At 40.4% G+C, this 26433-nt stretch overlaps 1 protein-coding gene across 4 annotated transcripts in view; it reads right to left on the bottom strand.

Moving 5' to 3' along the window:
- Positions 1-26433, bottom strand: part of MCTP2 (multiple C2 and transmembrane domain containing 2) — a 105440-nt gene that overhangs the window by 55953 nt on the left and 23054 nt on the right. For all 4 annotated transcript variants that reach the window (XM_074916673.1, XM_074916674.1, XM_074916676.1 and 1 more), the window contains exons 8-13: positions 18483-18647; positions 16516-16646; positions 9725-9911; positions 8764-8857; positions 4989-5091; positions 2503-2605 (exon numbers count right to left, since the gene is read on the bottom strand). In XM_074916673.1, the coding sequence (XP_074772774.1) occupies positions 2503-2605; positions 4989-5091; positions 8764-8857; positions 9725-9911; positions 16516-16646; positions 18483-18647 (783 nt within the window). The remainder of the gene's footprint in view (positions 1-2502; positions 2606-4988; positions 5092-8763; positions 8858-9724; positions 9912-16515; positions 16647-18482; positions 18648-26433) is intronic.

Raw genomic sequence — 26433 nt, 5'->3', positions numbered from 1 at the left:
ATTCTCATTTCAAGAAAAAAAAGCTTAGAAAATTGCAGTTCTCTGTCTGAGCAGACTAAGTTAATAGGTGCAAAATGTTTTTTAATCAGAAGCAGAGATAAATATATTTACACTAGATTTGAGTGAAATAGGAGGCAGAGAAGTTTGGAGAGGAAGGAAGAAGATCAGTTGGCAAGGGAAAGCATAAACAATTTCTATTTTATTTTTTTGTCTCAAACCTTGGACAAAAAACCTACGCTGAATAGTTTGGACATTACCACACACATGCACTCCCCTCGTCTGCCTTGTTACATGCTTCCTAAGGGATACTTGACAAATGCCTATAAAATCAACAGAAAATCCAAATCTAACATCTTCTCACTGTGAGCCCACACAGCCTGCTGCCGATCATGCAGACCATTTGGCAAGCACTGGATCTGCAGGAGAGCAGCTGCTCCAGCCACTCTCTTCCAGTAACATCAGAGATATGAGGACTTGGGGAAAAATTAACAAAGTGATCAAAAATGGAATAAAAGATGTTAAGAGGTTTTTTCCTCCCTGTAAACATCAAATCATCCTCCATGCCCAACTGACTCTAATATTGCTCTAAAACTGGAGATATTGACAACTCCAGCCACTAAAATAGACAAACAGTCTAAAATATCCCCAGCCTCAAAAAGACCTTGTCGTACGAGCCACGGAGGGAAGAGGATTGCAAAGCACAGGACAGCGTGTGGGGGCACCAGGAGCTCAGTATTTACTCCTCAGCTTCCATAGCATAGGCTCTTTATATCCCCAAATTGCAGGGGTTCCCCTGTTCTAGACTTCAGCATAACTTGGAAAGGGCACGCAGTGGATGAAAGCAAACACACTTTAATGAAGAGATTCAGAAGCCACATTGTTTTTAATTCACATACACAAGAAAGACACTTATTTGGACAAAATAACAACAAAACTGGAACACGTTGGCCGATTTCCTTACCACTATAAAGCATTCCTTAGGTTGGGATCATATCCTCTAAGTCAGTTCAAGAGTTTTCTGGGCAGTTCATTATCTATTTGGAAACGTTAAATATTTGCAGTTCCCCTCTCTGATCTTGACTGGTCCCTTACCTAAACTATGCTGGCTCTGTGGGGCTTATATGGCCCACTTTGGTCAGACGGGACCTTTGCTTTCCCTCTAGATATCTCCCATTTCTCCAGCCTCTGCTAGGACAGAGCCCCACTAACCTGTATTACAACACTGCCTTTCCTGCAGAAGCCCACCTCAAAGACAAACTTTTGCCTTAACCATGAAAGATGTGTGCCAGCCATTTTGCAGAGGTGAATATGCTTTCACAGGGACATTTCAAAACAATACTGCAATTTTCTACTCCACAATTTCAATCACGATTCACCGTCTGCCTATTCAAGAGGGCTATTACCCACAGCATCAGACGGTGCATTACGGAAAGCATCTCACTCCTGCATGTATCACTTGAATCACGTTCTATATTGCAAGCTTCAGTGTTTGTACAGGGCTCAATGCAGTACTTGCTGAGTAACATTGGTGACTCAAAACTCAAGGAAATCACCATGCTTACGCTTAAGCATGTTTACACACCTTGAACTGATACGACCACAAGAGTGCCGTGATGTTTTAAGTCTCATCTACTAATCGATTTAATAAAAGTCACAGCCTAGAAAGTTCTGCCCAAACGTTACTGCAAAAGTTACCAGAATCTTAAGTAATACTGCACACACACATGGAGCTGTTTACATCCTCTTGATCTGTTTTACTCACTCTATTACCAGCCTTGTTCCAAAATTAAATCGGTCTTACCAAACACAAAGCTGCTTTTCCCCCCATTTCTCTATTAATGTTTTTTAATGACCCTTTTATGTTCCCCTCTCTTTAGCTTGGCCTTTTTTGGCCATTTCTGAAAAAGCTTCAAGTCTCCTTAATCTCCAGAGCAACCACTTTCCCCTGAGCTTGCTTTGTTTCCAGTTTTTATTTTATACTCCCATGGTAGAGCTCACTCTTCATATATTTGTTTACAGAACAAAAGGCACCAGTCTTTAAAAGCACTATGGAGTAGAAAACACCCCTTTTAGGTAATTTTATTCAGCTGTGCCAATAACAGCTATCTCTAGTCAATCCTACTGTGATGTGCAATTACTTTCTTGGAGTAAAAAGAAGCAAGACAGAACAAAGACATGCTTAAAATGTTACCTTCAGAAGATGATGTGGAAACATACAGAACAACTCAATTATGTTTTCAGACCTACATGGCATATAGCACTGATGAAGTACAGACACTTCTGCAATTTTTTTTTCCAATCAACCAAATTTGTACTAAAATGGGTTGGCAATGCTCGTTACACTAAGGAGAACTATAAACACTGCCAACTAAGGCATATATAGATCACAAAACCTGTTTATCTCTAAATCTGTGTTGCTTTGTGCTACAGGGAAAAGAAATGCAACTCGTTCGCAGCAAAACTATCAGTGTTTGAATGATACATGTGGCAAAGGTAACTTACAGAGAGCAAAGGGATGGCAACTTTTCCAAGAAAATCAGGGGGTTTATCTCCATCTTCGTCAAACACTGTCACTTCCAGAACATCATGAATATCTTTAATAGGGCTGGAATGAAAAGTGCAGACACATAAAAAAATAATAATACACATGCACAATCTCCTCCACAAAGATCTGAGAATACTGTTTTACTAATTAAGTTTGTATTACCTTGGAGTATAAAACTAGCATTTAATTAAATTCCCCCAAAAATGAATCAAAAGATCGGTATTCCCCAAGCTTTCCTCTCATGTTTCAGTCCCATAACTAGGTGAAAAAAATAACTACCAGTGACATTTTTTGCACATTCATGATGCTAACAGTGTAAAACCCAGCTTCCACTAGACAAAACTGGGTGACAGGGAAAGGCCTGAATTCAAAACCAGTCTTCAGGACATTAAAGAAATAATCCAGGAAAGAAAACTTATTGTTCAAGTCAAACTTTATTTGACTTGAACAATTATCTCCCTTTTAAGGTACTAACAAAACCAATTACTTTAAAAATAACCAATCTATTGACCCTAATTAAAGACCAAATGTACAATATTTTTGTTCCATTCAGTGCAAATGCTCTACTGAGGTGGTAGCAGGCACTTGATCCAAAGTATTTATAAGATCATTAATAAATCAGGGTCTCATTTAAGAAAAGTTAGAATCTGTATGCCTGCAAAAGCATGGGTAAGTGGAAGCAACTGCAGTTGCATTCATTATCTCCTCTTTACCCTTTTCCATGTGCAAGAGTTAAAGAAAGAGATACGTGGTACAGTGTACATTCGTTATTTAACCAAGTTCTGCCAAAAAGGAGGCTGCTTCAGAGCAGTCCTGCTCCCAGAACCTCCACTGGCAACACGGTAGATTCGCTCCTCATGGAGACTCACAGAGTCTGAACCTAAAAGCCACGTGGTTGTCTCTCCAGCTAGCAGCCATGGCACATTCTGTGATGTGACCCAGTGGCAGGCAAACCACCATGAAATGCACTGTTTTCAAGACATTATGGCTTTAAAATACATTGAAACATGCTACTTCTGCAACCATACATCCATATTCCTCTCCAAGCCATTATCATTTTCCATGTGATATAGCTACCAGTGGTATAAAGTATTAAAAGCCCACAGTTACACACACAGATAAATGTGCCACAGAAAACCTAAACCTGATGGGAAGGGCTATCTGCTGGTATTGAAAGCTCCAGCTGACATGGATTCATCCACTCAAAACAATCCACCGTGCTCCAAAATAAATCTAACACATCAGTAGCTTCTAAGGTGCTTAACTGATTTTTTTTTTTTTTTTTAATGGCCAAAAGTCTAAGGAGAAATGTGAGAGTCTGACCAGCTCTGCGAATTTGGTGCTTCCACTAGCCATGCAACAACAATAAGCAAGTTAGAGACAGTCCACAGCTGACATTTCTGAGTCCCACAGGAAGTATAGACACAAACTTTCTTTTCACATACAATAATTTCAGATCCTTACTAGATTTATTTTGTTGGCTAAATATCTGACAAGACTCATCTGCTGGCACAGTCTCAGAATAAACAGTGATAAGTGGAAGCTTCTTGAGAACAGAGAAAGTAAGTGAAAGGACTCCAAGAGACAGGCATTCAGCTATACCCATGACTAAACAGAAATCCTGCAAGCTACCTCTACCAAAGAGATCAGCTACTTTTGATTGCGTTCACATCCAGCCCAGTATTTATGATGGACTTCTTGCAAGAACAACATTCATTCTCAAAGTGTTCCTCCAGTGGGCAGATGCAAATGTCATAAATGCTCCACTGCCAGCCCTCACAGTTGTCGCCCTTGCCACAGACTACTACAGTCTTGGAGACATTTATTTCAGTTATTCTCAAAAAAATCTTTGTCAGCATAAAGCAAGATTAAAAACTGTGCTGCCTAAAAGCAATACCTAAATTATCACTTCTGTTATTAATAATGTCACCAAAAATAATATTTTGATTTCCATAAAAATTTAAGCTTCTAATTTGGTGTAAGCTATGTTTGACTAGTTTAAATTCAGAAAATATACCAGGAACAACACGGGCTCTAATTTTCTGCTTACTTACAAAATAAACGAGGATTATACCATGGTTCAATGAAACATATTTTATTTTAAATTATGAAAAATGTAGGCATGAGTATATGGTCTCTACTTTCTGTTATATTATCTCTTGGATCCAGCTATGACTCCATTATGTCTAGTCATGATTCTTCCTATAAATATCACAGTAATTTTTCTTTTAATGACTTCTATTAATAAACTCCATGCAAGAACTAGTAAAAGGCAAAAGGCTTTAATTGAGTTATATTTGATATTTCTCCAACATCCTCTCTGAGTATGAAAAAATGACATATCTTAAACTTGACCTCTGTATTTTCCCAAAGTCGATAGCTTTTATAGTTAAGCTGCTAACTGTTTGGTATTGCAGCATGTTTTCAAGAGCAATCCACTTACAATGTGAAAACTTTGTTCCACTCTGGATTGAGGTTCTTGTAAACAGTGTGTGTTTGAAGACTGTCGTTTCCCAGCTCTAATACACAGAAAGGATCACTTTTACCTAGGGAAAGATCAGATAGATTAAAGAAAAAAATTAAGTCCACCTGTTACTGTATTTAGCATGCACATTCTTCCTTTGCAGCAGGGCTGAGGAACTGATGGATCTAATTTTATTTGTCCAGTTAAGACAACTGCAAATTGCCTCCTTCTGTTGGAATGACTTGATAAATAAACAATAGCTCTGGATGCATTCTCGGTTCTAGAAACTAACACCTACCTTAGAACTCAGGTGGCTTCACTCTAATACCTTAAATCTAAGACTTACAATGAATCATTTCTACAGCAAGAAAAACGTGCTCACGCTGACACTTACTCACATGACGTTACAAAAGCAGTACCATCAGTCCAACCCTGGTAAGCATCAGTGCTGCCATTACAGCTCTCTATTTTATCCTCTGCTTAAAGTCTGTGGTCTTCTTCAGTTGATTACAGGATTAAGTACCTGCGCCACGAGAAGTACAGCACTGTCTGTATCGGCAGCATTTCTTCAATTAGTTCCACGTGAGCAAGTCCTTGAAGCTATGAAGACCCTACACAGTGCCGCAGTTTAAACAAAACCCAACATCAACTAGAGAATCCATGCGTGAACCAGGTATCACACTTAAAGCAAGCAAACAGAACCCTCAAAACAACAAAAAAAAAAAAATCCGAACCTCCTCTCAAAGGGAGATGTTAGCGTGGAACCTATTATGGCAAAAACATGTTTGTTAATGTATTTTTTTGATAACTCAGATCACATGAATTTGCAGCTTTCACAACTTACTGCAGCTCAGCAGTTTCCATCGTGAACTGAGTACCCTTTATCAGCATGTCTGGCTCAATATCTGATTTAATCTCATCTTCAGTGTTCGCGTATAACTCAGCAACAGACACTCCAGCCTAACTTTTATGTAGGCAACTAAATATGTCAGCAATGCAGGGATTTAGATAGCAGACAAACAAGATATTTAAGCAAAAGCTGTCTTTTTCTTAATCCTTATTTTTGGTATTATTAATGCAGAGCTCTTAAGGTTCTTTCTTTGAGAAGTTTATAAACTAAACAGGAATCTCTTCAGTATGTAAACAGTGGGTATTAACTAGTCAATATTGGTAAAGTTTAAAGACCATGTGTGTTACTGGAATCTATTTGTCTTCTCCTTTTCAGCTTACATGTCCATTCCCTGCTAAGTGTGGAAAATGCACGTACCCTTTCAGAGAAACTGCTTGAAATGCAAACTGGTATATGCCAAAAACAATCCCACTGTATAATTTGGTATTCTGAATGCTATTTTTTGGTCAGTGAGCAAATGCAGTGTTTGAGAAGAACTCTCATGCGTACACAGAAAACATCCAACAAAGCAGGAAAAGTCAACAAAACTATTATCTAGGAATATAAAAGTATGGAAGGCTCAAACGGGGCTAGCCGTGGCTGAAGAGCTTCTACATATTTGATATAGCTGTGTAGAAACTAGCCTAAAATTTATGTCAAATGGTAAAACACGGATTTTCAAAACACTGTTCAGAACCAACGCAGATACTATGTTGTTTTCTGATAGCTATTATTATAGTGGGCTAAAAACTTGCAATTAAAATCTATAATACCAACATATAATCAACTGACAACAGAAATCCCAATCGCACCAAAATCCAATCTTTACCATGGGAATAAAGTATAACGTGGCAAACGACTGGTCTGCAGTTCACCCATGCAAGAGTCATGACTGCTATGGAACAGGACTGGGAGGGAACTCTACCTGCTCCTACCGCTCTCCTCTATTAACCCTTGAAATCTCTGTACCTCTTATTGTCTCTGCGATTCTCCCTTTATCAGATTTTTAGCTGGACTTTGAATTTACTTTTATCAATAACAATAAATCTGAGCAGTCTCCCTGGCAATGCAGGAAATATGGCACTGCTCTAGGAGGGCTCTATTATGGAAGCCCATAATTGCTGCACTAATCATTTATGAATGGCTCAGAACAGATAATTAATCTTTATGTCTCTCATTTCACGATCAGAAATTATGCTATTTTTACCTAAAATGGCTGCATCCTTTTGCAATTTGGTGGGTCTATTACAGCATAATACTAGGATATTTTCAGCACTGCCATTGAAAAACAATTTGTCATTTGCTTCATGAATCAGGCTCAAAGCCTGGGTTATTTTGAATATAATGACAGACTGAGTAACCTTTTACTTAAGCAGAATTTCACTCTGTGCTATGCACAAGGAATGTGTGTCACATACTCTGTATGAAAAGTCTTTGAATTGCAGAATCAAGAACCTGCGTGTCTCTTCCAATGTTCATTATCCACCCACATGCTCCTGTTTAAGTATTGAGGGAAAGAGGGCCAAATCCATCACTGATGCAACTGCATTAGCATCAGTGAAGTTTTCCAAAGGGTAAATAACCTTCCAGGCTCAGTTCTTTCACTGGACACTGTCTCTCACATATTTATAGACAGCCCTAGCCTTGCCATTTGCCAAAGGTTCTGCTTTGCTGTGGTTCACTTATTAAACTTGTTAGTAAGGTGCAGTTACACTCTTAATTCCATATAGATGTATACATTATGTCAATTTAGAACTGCATTTCTGTCCAAGATACCTTTCAGTTTTGGCAAGTTTTTTGTTTGCAAATTAAGTTCTTCAGTTCTTTAAAGTACTGCTCTCTGCAGTAACCCTTTTTCCCATCGCGAGGTTAAGCAGTCGATTGAAACTGAAATAGTATTGTGATTAATCTTGGGCTTTCTCTTTCGGTTCTTATTTTAGGAGCAACGTTCTCTTATGTTACAATGTCTTCATGAATGCCAGGGAATGGAGCATGAGTGTTTTCTCTCTAGCATCTTTTCTGCCTTTATCAACAAGTTATCTTATAAAATGACTATGTCAGCAAATACACAACACACAGTGCTGGGGCTGTGAATTACGAGCTGCTGCAAGATACAGAGGGGAATTAAAAGGTCTCCAGAATCCTGGAGAAGATGATAATAAAAATAATAATATCCAGGCAGTCACTACAGAGAAGTATCAATTCCCTAGACCTTCCCTGGAGAAACAATATAAAGTTGTATTTTTAAAAGGTGTTGGTGTCCATTGCTGTCACGACCAAGCACAATTTGAGATAGAGCTCAGTGGAAAAGCCATCCTTTTCTTGGAGAAAGAGCACCAAAAAGATCATCCCAAATTGAAGCCTCAAACGAGCTGTAAGAGAAGCCACTGCACTCACATCCCCATCGCTGGCAAGCTTTCTTTTTCGGGTGACAGCCTGCAGCACCACCCAAACCCACACACTCAGCACCATGTGAGATGCCCCCAAAATCTTTCCATCTTGCTCACGAACTCACAAGGCACCCAATAAAAGGTGCTGCTTTGCAGGCACCATCAGTTTATAATCAACTCTTATTTTACACATTCCTGCTGAAAATACAACAGCACACCATGCTGTGTTAAGTGTTAAGCAGCCATGCTGCTCAGATCTATAAAGGGGAAATCAGATCTCATCCACTGGACCTTCCCATGTACTTTTGGGAGTCAGAACCATTTGGTATGTCAGTTCTCTGAGGCAGCAGGTTTCACCACTGGAGAAATAATGGGAAATTTACTTCTCCTTCATCGACTGACAGTACTGCACAAAGTCTATGTAGCACTCACAATATATTATAGCATCATATGCTGCAAAACAGAAATAAAATACCTGCAAAATCTGCTGCCAACAGGTCCACCGCCTTCAAAACTTTGACTTGTAAGAAGCCAATGTCCTTTATGTCCTGAAAGGAATTCTTTATACACTGCAAGGAGGAAAAGCATAAAGATATATTTCATTTGTAATTCAATAAGAAATAGAAATTACTGAACTACTAAATGACTTACATTTTTATTTCCATCACTATTTCTGCAGTGTTTCAGTTCAGCAGCTCATATAGCCATAAATACATGTCCGCTATCCCAGTCTCACTGCATCGTGACCCTGCGGTTCACAACAGCACACACTACCTAAGGAAATTCTCCATACACATATGTTACATGTTAACATCATGGTGGAAATTGGAAGGAGCCCTGCATGTTTACACAAGTATCATCCGCCCATTAAAACAGAAAACGGGACATAGACCTGGAAAAGCAGCATGGGTTGGGAAAGCAGCACACTCAATCAGGAGTGAAGAATCTGTCCTTAAAAACTTTGACTCAAAGTGGTTCAACTTCCTCATGCCTCAGTCTCGCACCCCATTTCAGAGAGATATGCTTATTCCCTCTTGCACAGCTTTTGAGGACTGAGGCATGGAAGCCATCACATGGCTTTATCTTCCAACAGTTGAGAGTTTAGAACATATCCTCCACAAAGGAGGAAAGAAAGCTAAGTATACTATGATCTCTCTGTGATACTCAGCGTGTCTCGTTCCCCATCATAATCTCTTAATACAATTCAAGTTTACAAAGAAAAGTATTAGTTTAAAACCCAACAAATACAAGCAGCCAAATTGCTTGGGTCTATCTGCCCTGCCAATCTCCTTGTCATTCTAAACATAATAACTATTCTGTCTAATAGTTTTCTCTGGTAGGAGACATGTTATTATGACTGGACAATGTTATATCTTTTTTTCCTGCAATTTTGACTACTTTCAAAACTAAAGGGGAAAAAAAAAATGCGAACTCACGTAGCGCTGTGAAATCTGTTGCCGTTCACTGGGGTCCCCCAAAGGGCAGACACACAGATCGGAGATCGACACTCCTGTACATGGGGCAACAGCAATCAACATTAGCAGGGACCCCGGATGCTTTTCCAGAGGCAGCTCTAAGCAATTGGTCTGCTTCGTCGGCAGGGCAGCAATGTCAACATGGCACCTAGGATGACATTGCCAAGGGTTAATAAGAAACTGAGGAGGGAAGCAACATTTATATTGATTTCAGTAGCAAGCAGGCACCAAAACTTACTGCTTGTTCAGGAGGGAAAGAATGCCAAAAAAAGCATCTCAAAATTAAACATGGGAAACCAATTAGCCGGTTTCTATTGCACTCACTGTCAAGTTTTGCTTTCTGGTTCACCTACTGGTAAGCAGAGGTAAAAGGTTTGGGCTGCAAGGAAAACTTAACTCTGGCCTGCCTCACTTCCCCTCTAAAATCCCCTAGTGCTTTGTGATGGATTTGAAACACAATTTTATTTCACCTGGGGGAAAAGAAAAGGGGCAAATGCAAAATTTAAAACATTAGCCTAAAATAAATTAGTTTCTTTAAAGTCACATACTCCATTTTATGCTACATTATACTGTATGCCCCAGTCTCTTTTACAAGCCTTACTAGGGCTACATTTTCAATGTACTGTTATATTTCCCAAAGGGAAGGATTGTCTTAAAAGTAACCTCCCCAACCCCTGCACATAATATGTATCATTAACCTGATACCTCCACGAAAAATAAAAATAAGGAGGAAAACAGAGAAACATTTGTAGAGACAATAATAAAAGATGAGTATGGACTAAAGCTGAGAGAGATCACTAGACAGCCAGTTATACGCAAAGGGAGCGGTTAAATGCAACAGAAGCCTAATCACTTGGCTCGGCTAAATGCCTTCTATTTAGAAGTCCAGTAAATGGAGTGGAACTTTTTTGAACCTCCGTGGGGCTTGGCTTTTAAGAACAGGCTGAACAAAAGTTACAGATGAAAAAGGAAAAACCAAAAATAAGGAAGGAGAAGCTTTGCTGCCACAATGCAAGGGGAGTCACATTTCTCAAAGGGACAGCAAGCAGATGATGGAGAGCGAGAGCTTTTGCTCCCCTTAATGCCTGCCGACAAGTTTTTATTTAAACTAAACTTGTTAAGGTGTTCTCTTAATAGGCTAAAATTCCACAGGGTTCCCCCAGGTGAGTTTCTTCTGGGTAAATGGTGCATGTAGTGTTCCTGATTGATCCCATTCCAGTAGTAGAGCTGGAGTGGTTTATACCCATCTGCTATAAATTGCATGCTTTCCGCTTCTTAACAGCCTATTTTCTGTGAATGCTAAGGGGGGTGAAAAAAAAAAAAAAAAATCCCAAAACATTTCAGCCTGAAAACCCAAGAAGCTGTGTTATGAAGTAAAAGTCATTGCTCTGATGAGTTTGTATGTCATCCAGTATGTACATCCAGCTGTACTAAAACACAGTTCTGTGTAAACTTCTTCCGACCAGAATCAATGGGGATGACTTTGCCTTAAGTGTGCTATTTGCTATTCACTGCACTGAACATACAACAGGTTGCAAGTTTACTCTTGGTGCCCCACGCTATTGCACAAGCGTAGGCTGCCTCTCAACACAATTTCCAAGCGTGAGAGGTTGCATTTAAAGCTCATAGCTATGCCTAGACTCTTTGAAAAGATATGACGAGAAAAGTTACAGCAGAAAGGAGAATAAAACAACAACAAAAAGGCAAGCATTTGAGAAAAAGACCTTATCACTTCCACACTGGAGGTCAGCATCACCTTGGCTGCATTAACACAGTTGCTTCTCAGACTGCAGGAGTTTTTCTGATACTTCATGTATCAGTACAAAGGGGGAATGTATTGTAATCTTGGGATTTATTTTTATTTTTTTACAGATGAAAAAACTGAAGGAAGGAGAGGGGAAAAGTCATGGTCACCCAGCTGGTCCTGGGTGTTCAGCTGGCAATAGGGGCCACATCAGCATATCATACACCACCCACTCAACACTGTCTGCAACTGGGAAAAGCTGCATTTGCTTTTCTATGTTAAGAACTTCCCGTGGGGTAAGGGAGAAAAGACAACTTGTTCAGACAACAGTGCATATCCCACCAACAGACAACCTCAGAAATCGCTTGTATCTCAAAGGCAAAGTTAAATATAATTCTAGCTTGTTTTGGCAAATTGGAATTGTTTCACTTATTAAAAGAATTTGATTAACCAAAGGTCAAAGAAAAGATCGAGTATAAGGGTGTGGGGGTAGAAGAGATGCACATGTGGAGGGAAAAACAGCAGGAGGTGGAGTATAAGCATTTCTTCCTCAAATCATGTCTGATTTCCGTGCAAACTAACTTCCTTAAAACATCTGTGTTCACTCAAGGTGATGGTATGTCTCTGTATTTTCTTTTGAGGAACTGAAAAGAAAATCCACATTTGCACTTGCAAATGGCAAAAGGCTTAAGGAAAAAAAAGACAATCTGTTTCATTTAGGTTATACAACATAATTGATCAGACTGCAAAGAATGCAGCTTGGTGAAACAATTAGACATTCAATTTACTATATAAATTCAGCAGTTTCCACACAAACGCTTCTACACTATTAAAACAAGTCTAATGATTTCCAAACTACTTCCTCCATCCTCTTGAAACAAAGTCTTCCTTTCCTTCTTTCTCAGCTTCCTATCTGCAAGACCTTATTACAGATAATTATTTCAGAGGAAAGTGCTAAGAGACTATTGTGATGGGCACAGTATAAAACTAACGGAGGCAATCTACTTTTTTGCTCAAAAATTGCCTGATCTGAATGCAAAGGGCAAAACTCTCAGATCATTGGTATTGTAGGTGATGCAAATTATCTCCTGAGTTAAATTCTCAACACAGTAATCCTGTCTCAGAATAGCATAGCTCTGCTTGTTGTCATCTTCTGCTACATCGCATTAAACTCAGGTATAATCTTTCACTCACATGGCTATATGCATGATCTATAAGGGATACAGTTCTGTAAATCAAGAGTGCATTGTGCACACAAATGTATCACTTTTTGTTTTAGCCACAATTAATTAAATGTTTTCCTTCCTCCCCCTGGTCAATATTGAGGTCTATACCTCTATATTACCCTCTACAGGATGAGAGGTTTACACCACAGCTTTAGTTTTCATTTCAGACTGTTCTTTTGACCTACAGCACTCGTGTTTAGCTGCCAAACTTCCCCCTCCCTGCTTTTTTATTAATTTTGCAGATAAATGTTACTTGAGAACACTACACAGTAAATTTGGGGTTAAATTATTTGTTAAACTTTATCAAAGAATCAAATGTTAAAATTTCACTAAAAGGTGCTGACCTTAGCCTCTTACAAGTAGTCACGGAGTTGTGTTTTACTACCCAATCCACAATTCGAATTGCGGTAAGTATCCTTAAATATATAGAGGTACATATGAAGAAATCTGCACACAACATTGCCATTTTCTTCCCCTGAAGAATTCTGGAAAGCCCTTCAACAAAGAGGTCAGAATCACTATCACAGTATACAGTAAGATGCATCTGATTAGTATTTGTAAAGGAATTTCAAATGCCACAGGTGTCAGAGACAATTAATAGGGTTTTATTCTGACTTCTTCCACAGATAAATTTTGGTAGTCTGATTTTTCCTATAGCTTGGTGAAATTTAAATGAAAGGTTTGGATGCAGCCACAGTAGATTTTACTGCTCCATCCCAAAAGCATGGCCTTTAAAATAAGGATTGTTTCTTGTTGCAAAGACACTGTTTCCTGGAGGCATTCATCATAAAAGATATTGGATGCACTCCAATCTCATAGCTCATGGTCTTAAGTCTAGCAATTTTTGTAAAACCTATTTCTTGAGGTAAATATGTGAAGAAAAAACCCCCAACATTCAACAGCACTTCTTTTCTTCAAAACATATTCCTTAATGCAGAAACACTTTCTAACAACCTGGCATAAACAATTTAACTCTGCCTGGACAAATTCTGCACACGTTAACACCTTTGTTTATTAATATACATTAACATCCTCTCCTGTTTATAGCATGCCTCTTATCCCAAGGGACACAAAAAGCACTCAATAAATGTTACTAACAGTTTGTGCAGACTAAATAGAGGGATTATTTCATCCAGCACCAAAACACAGCCACCCCTCAGTGTTGGACCCTGGCAGCTGAACAACTCAAGGCTGCAGTATTTTAAGCAAGGAAGAGAAATTGGACCCAGTTGAAAATCTAAGGGGAACACAAGTAGGCTGAGTGTAATAATTTAGTTTGTGATGTGCAATGACAGTGAGGGTCCGTTTTGTAATAGAAGGGTGACATGAAATTGCACTGAATGTTTCCTCACTAATTCAGCAGCAGAAAAATGCCCCAGGTGTTAGTGTTTAGTAGTGGAAGCCCAATGCATTTCTTATTCTACATGTTCCATAGGCTTCACAGACACTTCAAGTCCTATTTCAAGAACAATATTTTACTTTGAAACCAAATTATATCTGGGAGAAGAGCCATGTTCCAGGGGCTTAAGCCATTTATCCTACATGAAATCCTGGGTCTAAAGTAATTACCAGAAGTCTTTATTCTACAAAAGTTGGAATATCAGACACAGATTATCAGACATGACTCCATCTTGTGCATCTCCTCAACTTCACTCAAATATTAAAAATATATATCAAAAGGTCTAATCAACACAGTTCAACCTACGCATCCTTGAAGGGAGCATAATGAATCCTAACTCTATCCACAAATTGACCACAGAATTATTAATTCAGATCCAGCAAATGTAAATTATTTGAGGGCGGTTGGGGTGTACTGCTATGCGTAATGACCAAATATAACCCACAAACATTTTACTAAAGAATCTTTCTGACAATGATGTTGTGAAATCCAGAAGTCTCAAAACTCAACTTGGAAGTCATGGAGACAATAAACATGGCACCTCATAATGCTGTTTTTCCTATAGAATCCTTTTCCAGATTAGACTGTATTTGAACCCTTCATAAAATATTATTTATTGGGTGCCAAAAGTTTCTACACTGTAAAAACAAGACTTGTTATTATGCATTTATTATTTACCTATTCTTGCAATCGCTCTTTAAAATCTAGTGTAATTTTTTCCTGTTTTGATGCTACAGCAAATTTGCTGTGCTTAAGGCAACACTGCAATATTTTTCTCTCCACATAGACAGCAAAAATAACTTTAAGGTAAATCTAACAGACACAGGGCTTCCCAGTGCTGAAATCTTTAATAACAGAATAAGCATTTTACCGATAATTTTTTGCCACACTGAACACCACCTGCCAGAAACCAGTAGAAAAAAAAAAAAGGGGGAAGGAAAAAAAACCTAAGGAAGAGTTGCTCCAGCAGAAGGGAGACTGAACAGAGGCAAGCTGCAAACACTGCTACATCTCTTCACCCTAAACAGAATATCAGAAGTAATAAAAGTAACTGTGAGAATGGAAGGAACAGATTCATCTTCAGCCACTTCCCCATGTGATGAGCAACAGCATTCAGCCAGAAAGCATTTCCTGCTCTGCAAAACCACAAACATTTGTAGAGCCAAAGGGCATTGTTCTTTTCAGTGAATAGTTTCAAACTATTTGAATGCTTAAAGTAAGAGAATGTTGTTATGAGTTACTGCCATTTAGTCAGTAAGCTGTGAAACCCTCACCAGGTGAGAACAGCAAACAACTGCAGACAGGATCCCTGCCCGTAAGATTTTAGAGGTTGTGGCACTGATCCTGCAAGCAGATAAGCATGGGCAGACCCAAGATGGACTCCAGTAAACTAGATGATTTTTGGTGCTACTGTGTAGACAACTGTGCAGATGCAGTTTGGGGAGATAGGTCTAGATGACAATGCTGCAAACCAAAAGAAGGAAGAAGATACAGTTACTAACAGGAAACCCAAGACTGTAGTAATACTGTACAAAATAAGATGGAGTTAGAGTGGAAGGGAAAGAGCAGGACATAAGAGTAGAAACCACATTATATTTCCATTAAAAAAATAAAATGAAAGGTTGACTGCTATCCCACAAAAAGTCTCATTTACTTATTTGCCATAAAATCATTACTTGAGAATCTGAAGCTATAATGGGATAGCGCAGCGGGACAAAATCCAGTATCAGTCAGGAGATGGGTAAATCACCTGTGAGGCTGCTCTTAAAAGGATGCTTTAAACAACATGAGTTTGTGCAAAGTGTGGGGAACCAAACCCACAGAGATCAGTCTTCTGGGTCAATGGGGAAGAGATGGCACAAATAAAGCAAATCCAGGTTACAGGACCCATATGTAAACAAGGCTACAAGAACACACCACCAAAGTGCTAACAGAAAAAAGGGACACCAGTGCCACTCCCAAAAGAAGCACAAAGATCCCTGAGCTGGCACCAGCCTGAAGTCGTACATCAGCCCTGCAGAGCACAACAGGCTCTGGAGCAGTATCACCATGCAAACACAGACAAGTACTGCCTCCTTGCTGCCACTGGCTCTCCCACAAACGGCCGCCACTGAGCTCCCTCAGTATGTTGGATTTTACAGTCAGCCTGTGCAGAGTCAGCTTGGGTGTCTCTGCATTCAGGCTGTGGCTAATCAATCACCCATTAATAGGTTTTAATAAACATACCCTTACAGAGACATGTGAATGTGACCAGAATAAGGAAAGAAACATATAGTGTGATACTGGTAATGAAAACTGATCAATTTTTAAAAATAATAATACAAATCACATGTTTTGTACTTACCCCACCCCCTAAAAAAAAAGCAAACTCCCCCCAACTTACGTTCCCAAAAGCTCCTCGTGTTTTTTGTTATCCTTTCTCCAGACCTCAATGTCCAACATATCCTTCCTGTCAGAGAAGTAGTGAAAATCAAACTGTTCCCTCCACTGAGGATTTGCACTCTTACACAGTGTCTAGAAAACATGCAGTTATAATATTTACTTTTCTTAAACGGTACTTATTTCCACAGTAAAGTACATATCAATTCTTCTACAAAAACAAGGCCGGATGTTAGGGCATCAAGTACTAAGGTCAATCCAATCAAAGCTCCCCAGGCCATCATGCACAGCCTCATCTTCCTTAAAAACTCTTTCCTCTCTCCCAGTAACGATAAATATGCAAGTATGACATGAATGAATGGCTGGAGGAATTCTGAAATGCAAGGTGGATCCCCCAGCTGCACTTGCAGTGGACCATGGTCATCATCCAACATCACACACTGGAAGAAATCAAGAATAACCCCTTTGAGAGCAATCACCTGAAAACAGGTTCGAATGAATTAAGGAGCCCACACCAGTACTCTTTACCCTTTTGCATTAAGATACAAGCAAAGAAGGAGCCGCCTTGAAATTACTAACATCCAGTTAACTTGATATCTGTAAATTGTCCCTCTGGATTCGGTGAGATTGTTCCCATGTTCACATTACTCTGAATATTCACTGGATTAGGACTTAAATCATTTGCAAATCATATCACACCACACTACCCACCATCACTATCAGCACAGCCACTGAGAGCACAGGAGATAGGGTTAGCTGGACCTTGACTGAGATTCCTCCCACCTTCTCTGTTTTTCTGGACCCTGAGTAAATGTACTTCATAAATAAAATAAACTCCAGGAAAAAAACATGAGGTACTGCCAATTTGAAGTCTTATTAGGGTGTAAAAGCAGCAGTCCCCAACTTTTGCTGGACTCCAGACAGAAATACTAAACAATTAACTTACTGCAGACAACATTGTACTGAACTCTCCATTTTAAACTTCTTAATTTTCTGTGACTGCAAACAGCGCAGTCTTGCAGATTCATGACACAGGCTATGGACCATTAAAGAGAAACATAAAAAGAGATCTTAACTGGAATAACATCTTTATTCTAAAATAACTAACCCATTTGTTATTTTTCAAAGCTGTTTTTTTCTAAATAAAAGCATTATATCATGACCTTGGTTTGAAGTTCAATGTGGGGGACAGAGTGCAGGTTTCAGATGCGCCTACATCTGAATGTTATGTTCTGTGAACTTGCTCTGTACATTTTGTACAGGAGGGAGTTTGTTTGCTTCTTCCTCCTTCTCCCTCCACATTTCCAGTTCATGACATACACAGCTCTCGCTTTCTCAACGAATATTACTTTAATTATAACCCCTCTCCTTATTAGACTTTGGAGATGAAAAGTGTATCTTTGGCAACGCCATTCACTTCTCAGATTCCCATGAAATGGTACCGGATACAAGTAAACACAGCCTAGAGGAATAAAAATTCAAATCAAAACCATGGAATGTTCTGCGCGTGATGTTTGTTGTGGTTTTTTTTTCCCTGTTATAGATAACATTTTTCACGAAAGGTGCTTTAAAAAATAAAAATAAAAATTCCTCTGCACTGGGAACCATTTCAGGTCTGCTTTTCCAGCATACCTAACACTGCAAATGTAACTTCTGTATTGGCAGAGAACAAAACATGTGTGATACACATAGCTTTATTTCGTTTCATATTAATGTCAAACATCCATCAACATGATGATTATGTTAAATGCACAAAACCAGATACACACAATATTCCTAGCTTCCTATTCCTATATTGGCATGTAAAACATATTAGTGAAGTGTTAATGTTCCTGATCTGGTCTCCTGGTTTTGATCTCACCTATATAAAACAGATTCAAGAATAGTTCCATCTGAGGTAGCAACACTAGTAAAAGAAACACCAAATGCCTTATCGGCTCCAGCAAACCTGAAGAAATCCTTAATACTTACCTTACTCTTGTATCTTTGATCTCCCAGTTTGAGGAGAATGAAAATCTCTGCCAAGACCCCTCCAGGGATGTTCTTCCCCTCCAAGAGTGTGATGGTGACCAGCCCATTCCACAACTGGTTCTTGCGCAGAGAGTCGGAGAGTCGCGCGCTCCGCATGAAAGCCGACTGAAAAGCAAGTCAGTGACACAAAACACTTATACACCCAAACCCACATTTTTATGCTCAGACTGACTGTGATATGAAAGCACCAGAAGTGAGAGAGGTACCATGATCCCCTAGTAGTAAGCAGAGAATGGAGCGCAGTAGGATACTATGGATTTTCTGCCTCTACTGTACTATGGCTAGCTCCATGAAGGGACAGCACTCAGCATCAGAGCAAAATCAGCAGGGTTAGCTTAAACCACCAGAGAAGTTGACTTCAGCTAACCTGGCTGAGCTTCAGCAAGAGCAGACCTCGAGCATTTAGAGAAATCTGTTACCTTGGCTCAGAGAAAGACACAGGAGAGCCATGGGGAGGAGAGGTGGGAGAGAGGAGAAACTAAACTCTTAAATGTCTCTAGCTATGTCCATAAAACGTGGATCTGGCCTTTTCCTGTATTCCTGTCTGGGGTGGGGGGACAGCCCACAGTCATAAAGTCTATGGCCAGGTGAAAGGCTGAGCGCGCATCTTCCACCTCCTCAATCACTCAACCGCCTGTCGTCCGTGTTAGCTCTTGACCTGCTGCCTTTGCAGCTCCTGCTTCCAGAAACTGAGCTCACGAATCAAAAATACTGATGCCTGCTGAAAAAACACTGACACCAGCGGGCTCTTTATCTGGAGTTATGGTTACCTGGTAGCCACATTTGTTACCTTCGCAGCTTCATCCTACATAGCATGGCTGTGCTAACAGTTTGCTAACTGGCAATATTTTATTGGACAGAGGATGATTAAATAGGCCTTTATTTGGGGGGAGTGAGCTGGAAACATTAAAACTCAAGGCTATACTTTTCTTCTCGCAGTAAAAATCCTGCCATATTTTATTCTCGCGAAGCAACTTTTAACTCGCCACACTTTGGAGCTTCAATCATGTCATATACAGGTGGGAGCAAAACGGAGGAGAAGATTTCACAAGTCACTTTAAAACAGGACGTGTTAGCTTTAAAAGCAAGTAAGAAATGTTGTTGCTAAATAAAACGATTGCAAAAGCACCTGATGTCTGAAGATTACTTTTTATGGATCAATTACCCAGCAACAAAATTCTTAAATCATGGGTGGTAAACTCACAAATTTTTTACTTGCTTTTTACTGGTTAAAATGCCCAACTCTGAATCCCACAAGCATATTAATATACTTCTATTTAAACACCCCGTTTGGCTTTCCTGGCACACTGGTTAAAAATTCCTACCTTTAAAAAGAAAACGAGATTTTGATTCATAAATCCAGCTGCAATGTAATTTCTTTTTTTTTTTTTTTGTAAAGTTCATCTTTTAGGCCAAAAAGCTAAAGCATGACTGTTCCCATGGACATACTTCAAAGTCCCGGCAGATATATTCCTCCCTAAACACTGCAACTATTTCAAAATCCTTTTTATAAAAAAGGGAGTAATGTCCACAAGGGATCAAAGGGCATTCTACAGTCTGGCAATCGCCTTAGAAAAATGGCAGTGCTTCCATGAAATATGCCCTAAAATAATTTTGCAGCTTGGTATGTCCTAATTTCGAATTGGATGTTTATCTTGGAAAGGCTTCTATCTAACTTGTCCATAAAACAGCTCCACTTAGCTCTATGAGCCCTGTGAAAATGGAATCCAAAGCTGGCTATTAAAGGGGCCTGGAGATTGCTTCCATATGGCGTAACAGCATGGGAGTGGAGGGCTAAGGCCTACAGCAGGCGCTGCTTGGCTTGAGCTCCCCATCTATCCATGGACACTCGTTGCATTACACCATAACATCTGGATTATTGCTTGTAATGTCCCTGGGAAATATCCACTTCCCATCAAAGCCTTTATCTATCTCAGTTGTACTTTGAACATTTTAGTATTTAACATAGTCATGTTTTGATGTGATGTACTTGCTGCTTTAGGAGCAAGGATTTTCCCTCCCCCCCTCTCCTTCCATAGAGGAGGAAGAGGTATTTGATGTTAGTTCACAAAAAAAAAAAAAAAACCACCAAAAAACAGAGAAAGTTTATTATCCATGTTACAATTTCTTTTAAAAACAAAGCAAAAGCATTCAGTTCTCTTCAAAGCTTCCAAGCTGAACACAAAAGACAGTTGTTATCACTCAGTTTTCAAATCAAATTTGGATTCTTTTAATTTTTTTAACCAGGACAGTATTTTAGGGAGTCACTCAGCGTTGGGGGCCTTCCTACCCAAGTTCTGTAGCACACATAAGCCCGCCCTTTGAGCCACTGTCTCCACAGGTACCCAAACCACCCTGGATTCCACACAGACCCAGGAAAAATCAGCACCTGCAGCTCGGTATTACTAGAGCACATTGCAGTGAATCAACTCTGACCTTCCAAAACAGGTGTCCCCTAGAAAATGGCCTTGTGCACCCCCTTGCTGGATGGTTGGGCAGCTGCAAGAGAGCTCTGTGCTCCTCTCACAAGAGGGGTTTGTTGGTCTCCACCTAACAGGACCTGTCTGCTTTAGGGATAAGATCTGGCATCACTTTAGCGCATCACACTAGACAGAGAAACCAAGACGTTTGCAACTGGTTTAGGGCACAGCACAGATAGATCTTCAGCACCTCAACACAAGCTCAATGACTGCAGTCTGCTTCCTACATCCCCCCAACCCAACTCTGCCACCGTCACAAGCCTCTCTCCAAACGGGGCAGCGCAGAGCCCAGGAGGGCGCTTGCCTCACGTGCCTGTGGACACCCTGTCACATTAGGAATGCTCTGGATTTCCTGGACTTGACCAGGTCGTTCCCACAGCGTGTGCTCAGCAGATCTGGCACATCTCCTGTGCCTCATATCATCTACACGCACACCAAAGTATCGCTCTGTGCATGCTCTGCAGCCACCTCTCCAGCCTCCCCAGGTATTTGGCAGGCTGTTCCTCTGACCACCCTGATGGAAATCCCAGCCAAACAGGCAGTGTCTCAGATTCCACTCACAGTTTCTGGAAGGAAGCGCATCTGGGGAAACCCAGATGTGTGATAGACCCACAGACCTGGAACATCAATGAGTCAACTTTAGTGTTACCTGGGGAAGCCTGCTCTACAGAAAATGCCTCCCAGGTGACAAGAAAATGATATTGCATTATTTATTTTAAAAATTGTACCTCCTGATAGCCCGCACCTACTTGTTTCAAACTGATTTACACAGAGGTAATTGATTAAACTTCACAGCCTCCCTCTGAGCTGGCAAAACTATTACATAGCAGAGCACAGAGAAGAGCAGCAATTAGTTCAACGAAGTTACTCAGGAGCAAAACAAGCACTGAAAAAAACCCAACCCAAACCCCAATCCCTCCCTCCAGCCACCACTACACTAAGCTGCCTTCACAATGAGACCAGAAAAGTCAAAGCCCCTGTCTATACTGCCCAGAAAAGGAGGACATAACTGCTTAATCAGTGACAATTTAAAAGTGCTTTTATCTATTCAGCTCTACCCTTTCCCTGTTACCTCCCAGGCTATGGACGCCTCCGCACTTGGGTACTTCAGCTCCTCCTGCTGCTGAACCCGAGCTCTTTCCAGCTGTGCTCCCAGACTGGATGCCAGGTCCTTCAGACCTCTCCTGCTGTATTTTCCTGTAAACTCTCTTGCAGTCAGCCAGCTCACACTCTGGCTACGTCCCAGACCAAAATAAAGGTGCCTTGCGAAGGTACAGAAAAGCTGGCTAAAGCTAGGATCAGGCTTTAGGGCTGGAAATTAGGAAACATGCTTTATGATGGAAGTTGGCACATGTCCCAAGCACAAGACATTGGACAAGTTTAATTATTCCTTCCTGTCCCCCCATCACTTCTGAAATTAAGATAGCCGTGAGATCAGAACGTGAGGGGTTGTCTCCAGATAGAGCTCTGATTTCGGCTGGGCTCTGTGTGCAAATAACCAGTGATACCATAAAGGTCACCTTTATGAGAAGTTCGCTCCTGTAAAATAGATATCAACTTGAAAAAAAAGTATCCCTCAAACAAGCCAGCCAGAAATAAAACAATAAACACAAGAATATCCAAAAAGCTTTACTCAGAAACAAACTAGATGTTTTTAAAGGCTAACAGCCCCAGTTTACTGCAGATATAGGGACTGTGCAAAATCAGGTAATTAATGAATAATCTCTGAAGCAGAAGTATGGCCTGGTCATAGAGCAGGAACCTGCCACATGAGGAATAGAAGATGATTCTTCTCCCTACTGCTTAGAAAGAACATTTGTCCAGAAAACATACAATGTCTCTGAACAGAAAAACTGAAAATCAGTGCTGACAATATGATTTTCAGAACGTAGTTCCCAGTTTCAAAATTATTATAAAAGTTTTCACATCACCTTTCAATTTTTTATTACTTTCTGGTTCTGGTTTAAAGCAACAAGATGGACAAGAATGAGCAGGTGGGCCATTATTTTGCCTTCACAGAGCCAAATACAGGAGATGAGCAAGAATGACAGAGCTTTGGAGGGGAAAGAACCAGCTCATTGACCCAGCTTCATAAAATCCTTTAGGAGCTCGAGTCTCCCCAATAACACCATTTGTATATAATCTCCCTCTATAGCACCCAGTGAATCCCCTCTGGTGCATCAGGGCTGCTTTCAAATCTGTCTCTTCTCCTGACACACACATACATGGCCCAAGTTCAAACTTGTTTTTGATGCAATAAAGAGATGCAGAAAAATTGTACATTTAAATGACACGGCAAGGTGACCAAGTGTGAAGTAAGCCCATCTCTCACATCTTTCATTTAAAAGGATGAGACAGGACAACAGAAAGCCTGCTGCAATCCCTGTGAAGAGGTCAACATCAAAACTGGGCCATGTAATTCGCCATTTGAGAAAACAACAACACACGAATAGGAAGGCTCTTTGGACTTCTCATTAAGCAGGGAAACCATTTTGCAGAGGCAGACTCCCCTTGGGAAAGAGGAGAGGGCAGCGAGAAAGGCAAGTGAACCGACACGAGATTGCCGCCACGATGCGTGACCCTGTGGCAACCGAGTCCCTCCGCTCCACAAAACACTTGGAGAGCGTCACTGCCCACGGGGTGTTGTGGGAGAAAGCCAAATACAATGAGGCAGACAAAAATGAAATCTAACAGCCCACACAGAAAAAAAAAAAAAAAAAAAAAAAAAAAGGGAGGGATTTTCCCCTGCGATGAGATGCTGAGGAGCCCTTCGGTCCAGTCAGCCTTTCAGCCAATTTATTCAATCAGCTTAGGCTATCAAGGTGGCAATTGTGTCACTTTTGTTTCAGGACTGAACTGCTGCGGGTCAATCCACCCTAAGCAAACCTGCTTATTTGCTTCATAGATGTTCAACACTTAAAGGTTATTCAGCTGTACAAATGCTGGAAATAGCATGGGGGGCACTCAGGGTGAGACTCAAGCCACCCAGGACAAACAAGGCTACTGAGCATCAGCATGTTGGACTCCAGCAGAGACAGCTACCAACTCCCTCTGCACCCCAGATAGCCCCAGAAAGAAAAACAGAAAAGAAGGAAGAGCTTGCCAATACACAGATATGAGTGCATATATTAATACCGCCTAATAGTATCCTCTTCCCTTTGCAATGCCACCCTCCGTGAGAAAAAGAAGAAAGCTGCACTCTTGGAGACAGCTCCCACAGAGGACAATGCTGTTCTCAGCTCCCATGAAAAATGAGGGATCTGGATGTGCTGCCCATGTCTTGGGAGTCCGCCCAAATGTGCAATGATTCCCTTCTAGCAGCAGTGAAAAATATATACTGTGTAATCAACAGATAGCTAAATCATCCAGTTCAACAGCTCTTGCACCAAAATGATTTAAAAGACAATATTCAGTTGCTGAAATCCTTCCTGCATACTCTCTGTAATGAACGTGATGCAACTGTAGCTAGACGGGAGATCTTGTACTGCTGCTGTTTTCATTGTTGTCTGAAATGTAGCTTTTCCTTCAAAAAGCAAGGGAGCTCAGAGAACACACATGAAGAGTGTACAGTATCCACAACAGCCCATGTGAACCCCTTCACCAGTCTGACATGGTGTGGCATCAGGGATTAGTGCCATCAACAGGGGTACTATAATTTGGGGTGAATTTGGGAAACCAGCAAGAATCCCGTGATTAACGTGGAAAGACTCATTTAGGACACTGATGTGCCAAATCTGCACTAAGATAACACAAAATGGTCAAATTAGAGTATAACCAGACTTCTTTCATATAGGCAGCACAGATTTAAAAAAAGCCGTGGAAGTTATATTCATTCTGTCCATCCTTAAAATAAGTCATTTTCCCTGTATTTCTAGAAGAAGAAAAGCTAAATATTGAAACAGAGGTCACCTATAGTTCAGCACTAAAAAAAACAGGAAAACTATTTCAAATAGAAAACTTTTATTTGCCTAAACCTACAGAGATGAAATTTAGATCTGTCTCAGTTCAGCTGCTCAAATGGAAAGTATATGGCCTTTTCCTCCCTCAACAACAAACCAGTCAGCTCAGTAGCCAAAAAAGAGACGAGTCTGTGTTTCTGTTACAGAGCTCTTTCCATTTCCCCTGCCCCCCTTATTCCTGTATCTTTATCTCGTCCAGCAACATTGTTTTCTACCCCATCATACTCTCTGGCTATTCTTCCATAACCTCTTGTGCCTTCCCTAGACACCTATATTCCCCATGCACACAATTTTTCTTTCTAGCCTTTATGTTCTGCCACAAACTGCTAGTACTGCTTCCACAGACCAGAGTTTCCTAACTAAAGATGGTTATTGATGTACAGTACTAGTGTTTTAGTGCAGTAGCAGAATCAATAAACTAGGAAATACTGCTTTGTCAGATTTTTCCAGCGCATGCTGGGAAATATTTTTACTGCCTTTGGATGGTCACAGAGCTTTTCTTAAGAGATCACACTGGAGCATGAACTGTGTCTTCCCTAGGAAGAACTGAAGCTCTCCTACCCTCTAGTGACTGGAACAGAATAGAGCACAGGGTTGCAGCTTTTTGCTTTTTTTTTTCCCCTCTCCTCTTTTAAACAATACTTCCACTTCTCCTAAATCAGTACCACGCTTCAGTATCTCCTAGTTTTATTTTTAAAGGCACAAGCCAGAGTCTTGAGAACTGAGCCACCTGCCAGTATGGCTTACAGCTAAAGGTCCAAAAACCTGTATGTAAAAAAATTTATTTCTTCAAAATACAATGAGATATAGCATACAACTAAAAATTTAAAAAAAAAAAAAAAAAAAAAAATCCAGTGACAGCAACCAAGACAGAAGTTTGGCTATTCTGGACAAAAAGGACTAGAGTTTAAAAACCTGGCTCCTTTTCCCGGGACCCAAAGCCAACCAGCGTCAAGAGACAGCTGTGTGTGCACGCGTGAGAAAAAGGGGGATCAAGCTACACTGATTGAGTGAGGGCATAGTAATTTCCAGAGCTTTAGTTAAAAACTAAAGTGCTGAGCTCTTCAATTATTCCATCACTTTCTGTCATACTGCATTCAGGGATGCCTGGCGGCTCTCCGCGCCGAGCGCCGCGGGAAGAGCTGCGATATCCCTGGAACCGGAGCTCACCAAGCTGCCGTCCAGCTCCAAGGGCTGTACTTTGCACTTCTTCTATTGACAAAAATGTACTTGCTGGCACAATACCTGAGAGGGCTGGCTCCTCTACATAGCACACCACAGTTGTAATGAATAGAACAAGAGGAGGTTAATTATTCAATTTATTTAGGCACAAACCAATAGTTATATAGGGAAAATATCAAGATGCATATGTGTTCTTTTAAGAGCCAAATTCTGCTTTTCAGAAAGTTAGACTGTATAGTTCTCAAGCTGGGTACTGGGGCCTGCAGTTTC

Source organism: Athene noctua, chromosome 13, assembly GCF_965140245.1.
Source record: "Athene noctua chromosome 13, bAthNoc1.hap1.1, whole genome shotgun sequence".
In the NCBI taxonomy this organism is placed as follows: Eukaryota; Metazoa; Chordata; class Aves; order Strigiformes; family Strigidae; genus Athene; species Athene noctua.
This window is presented reverse-complemented; position numbering and strand designations above follow the sequence as displayed.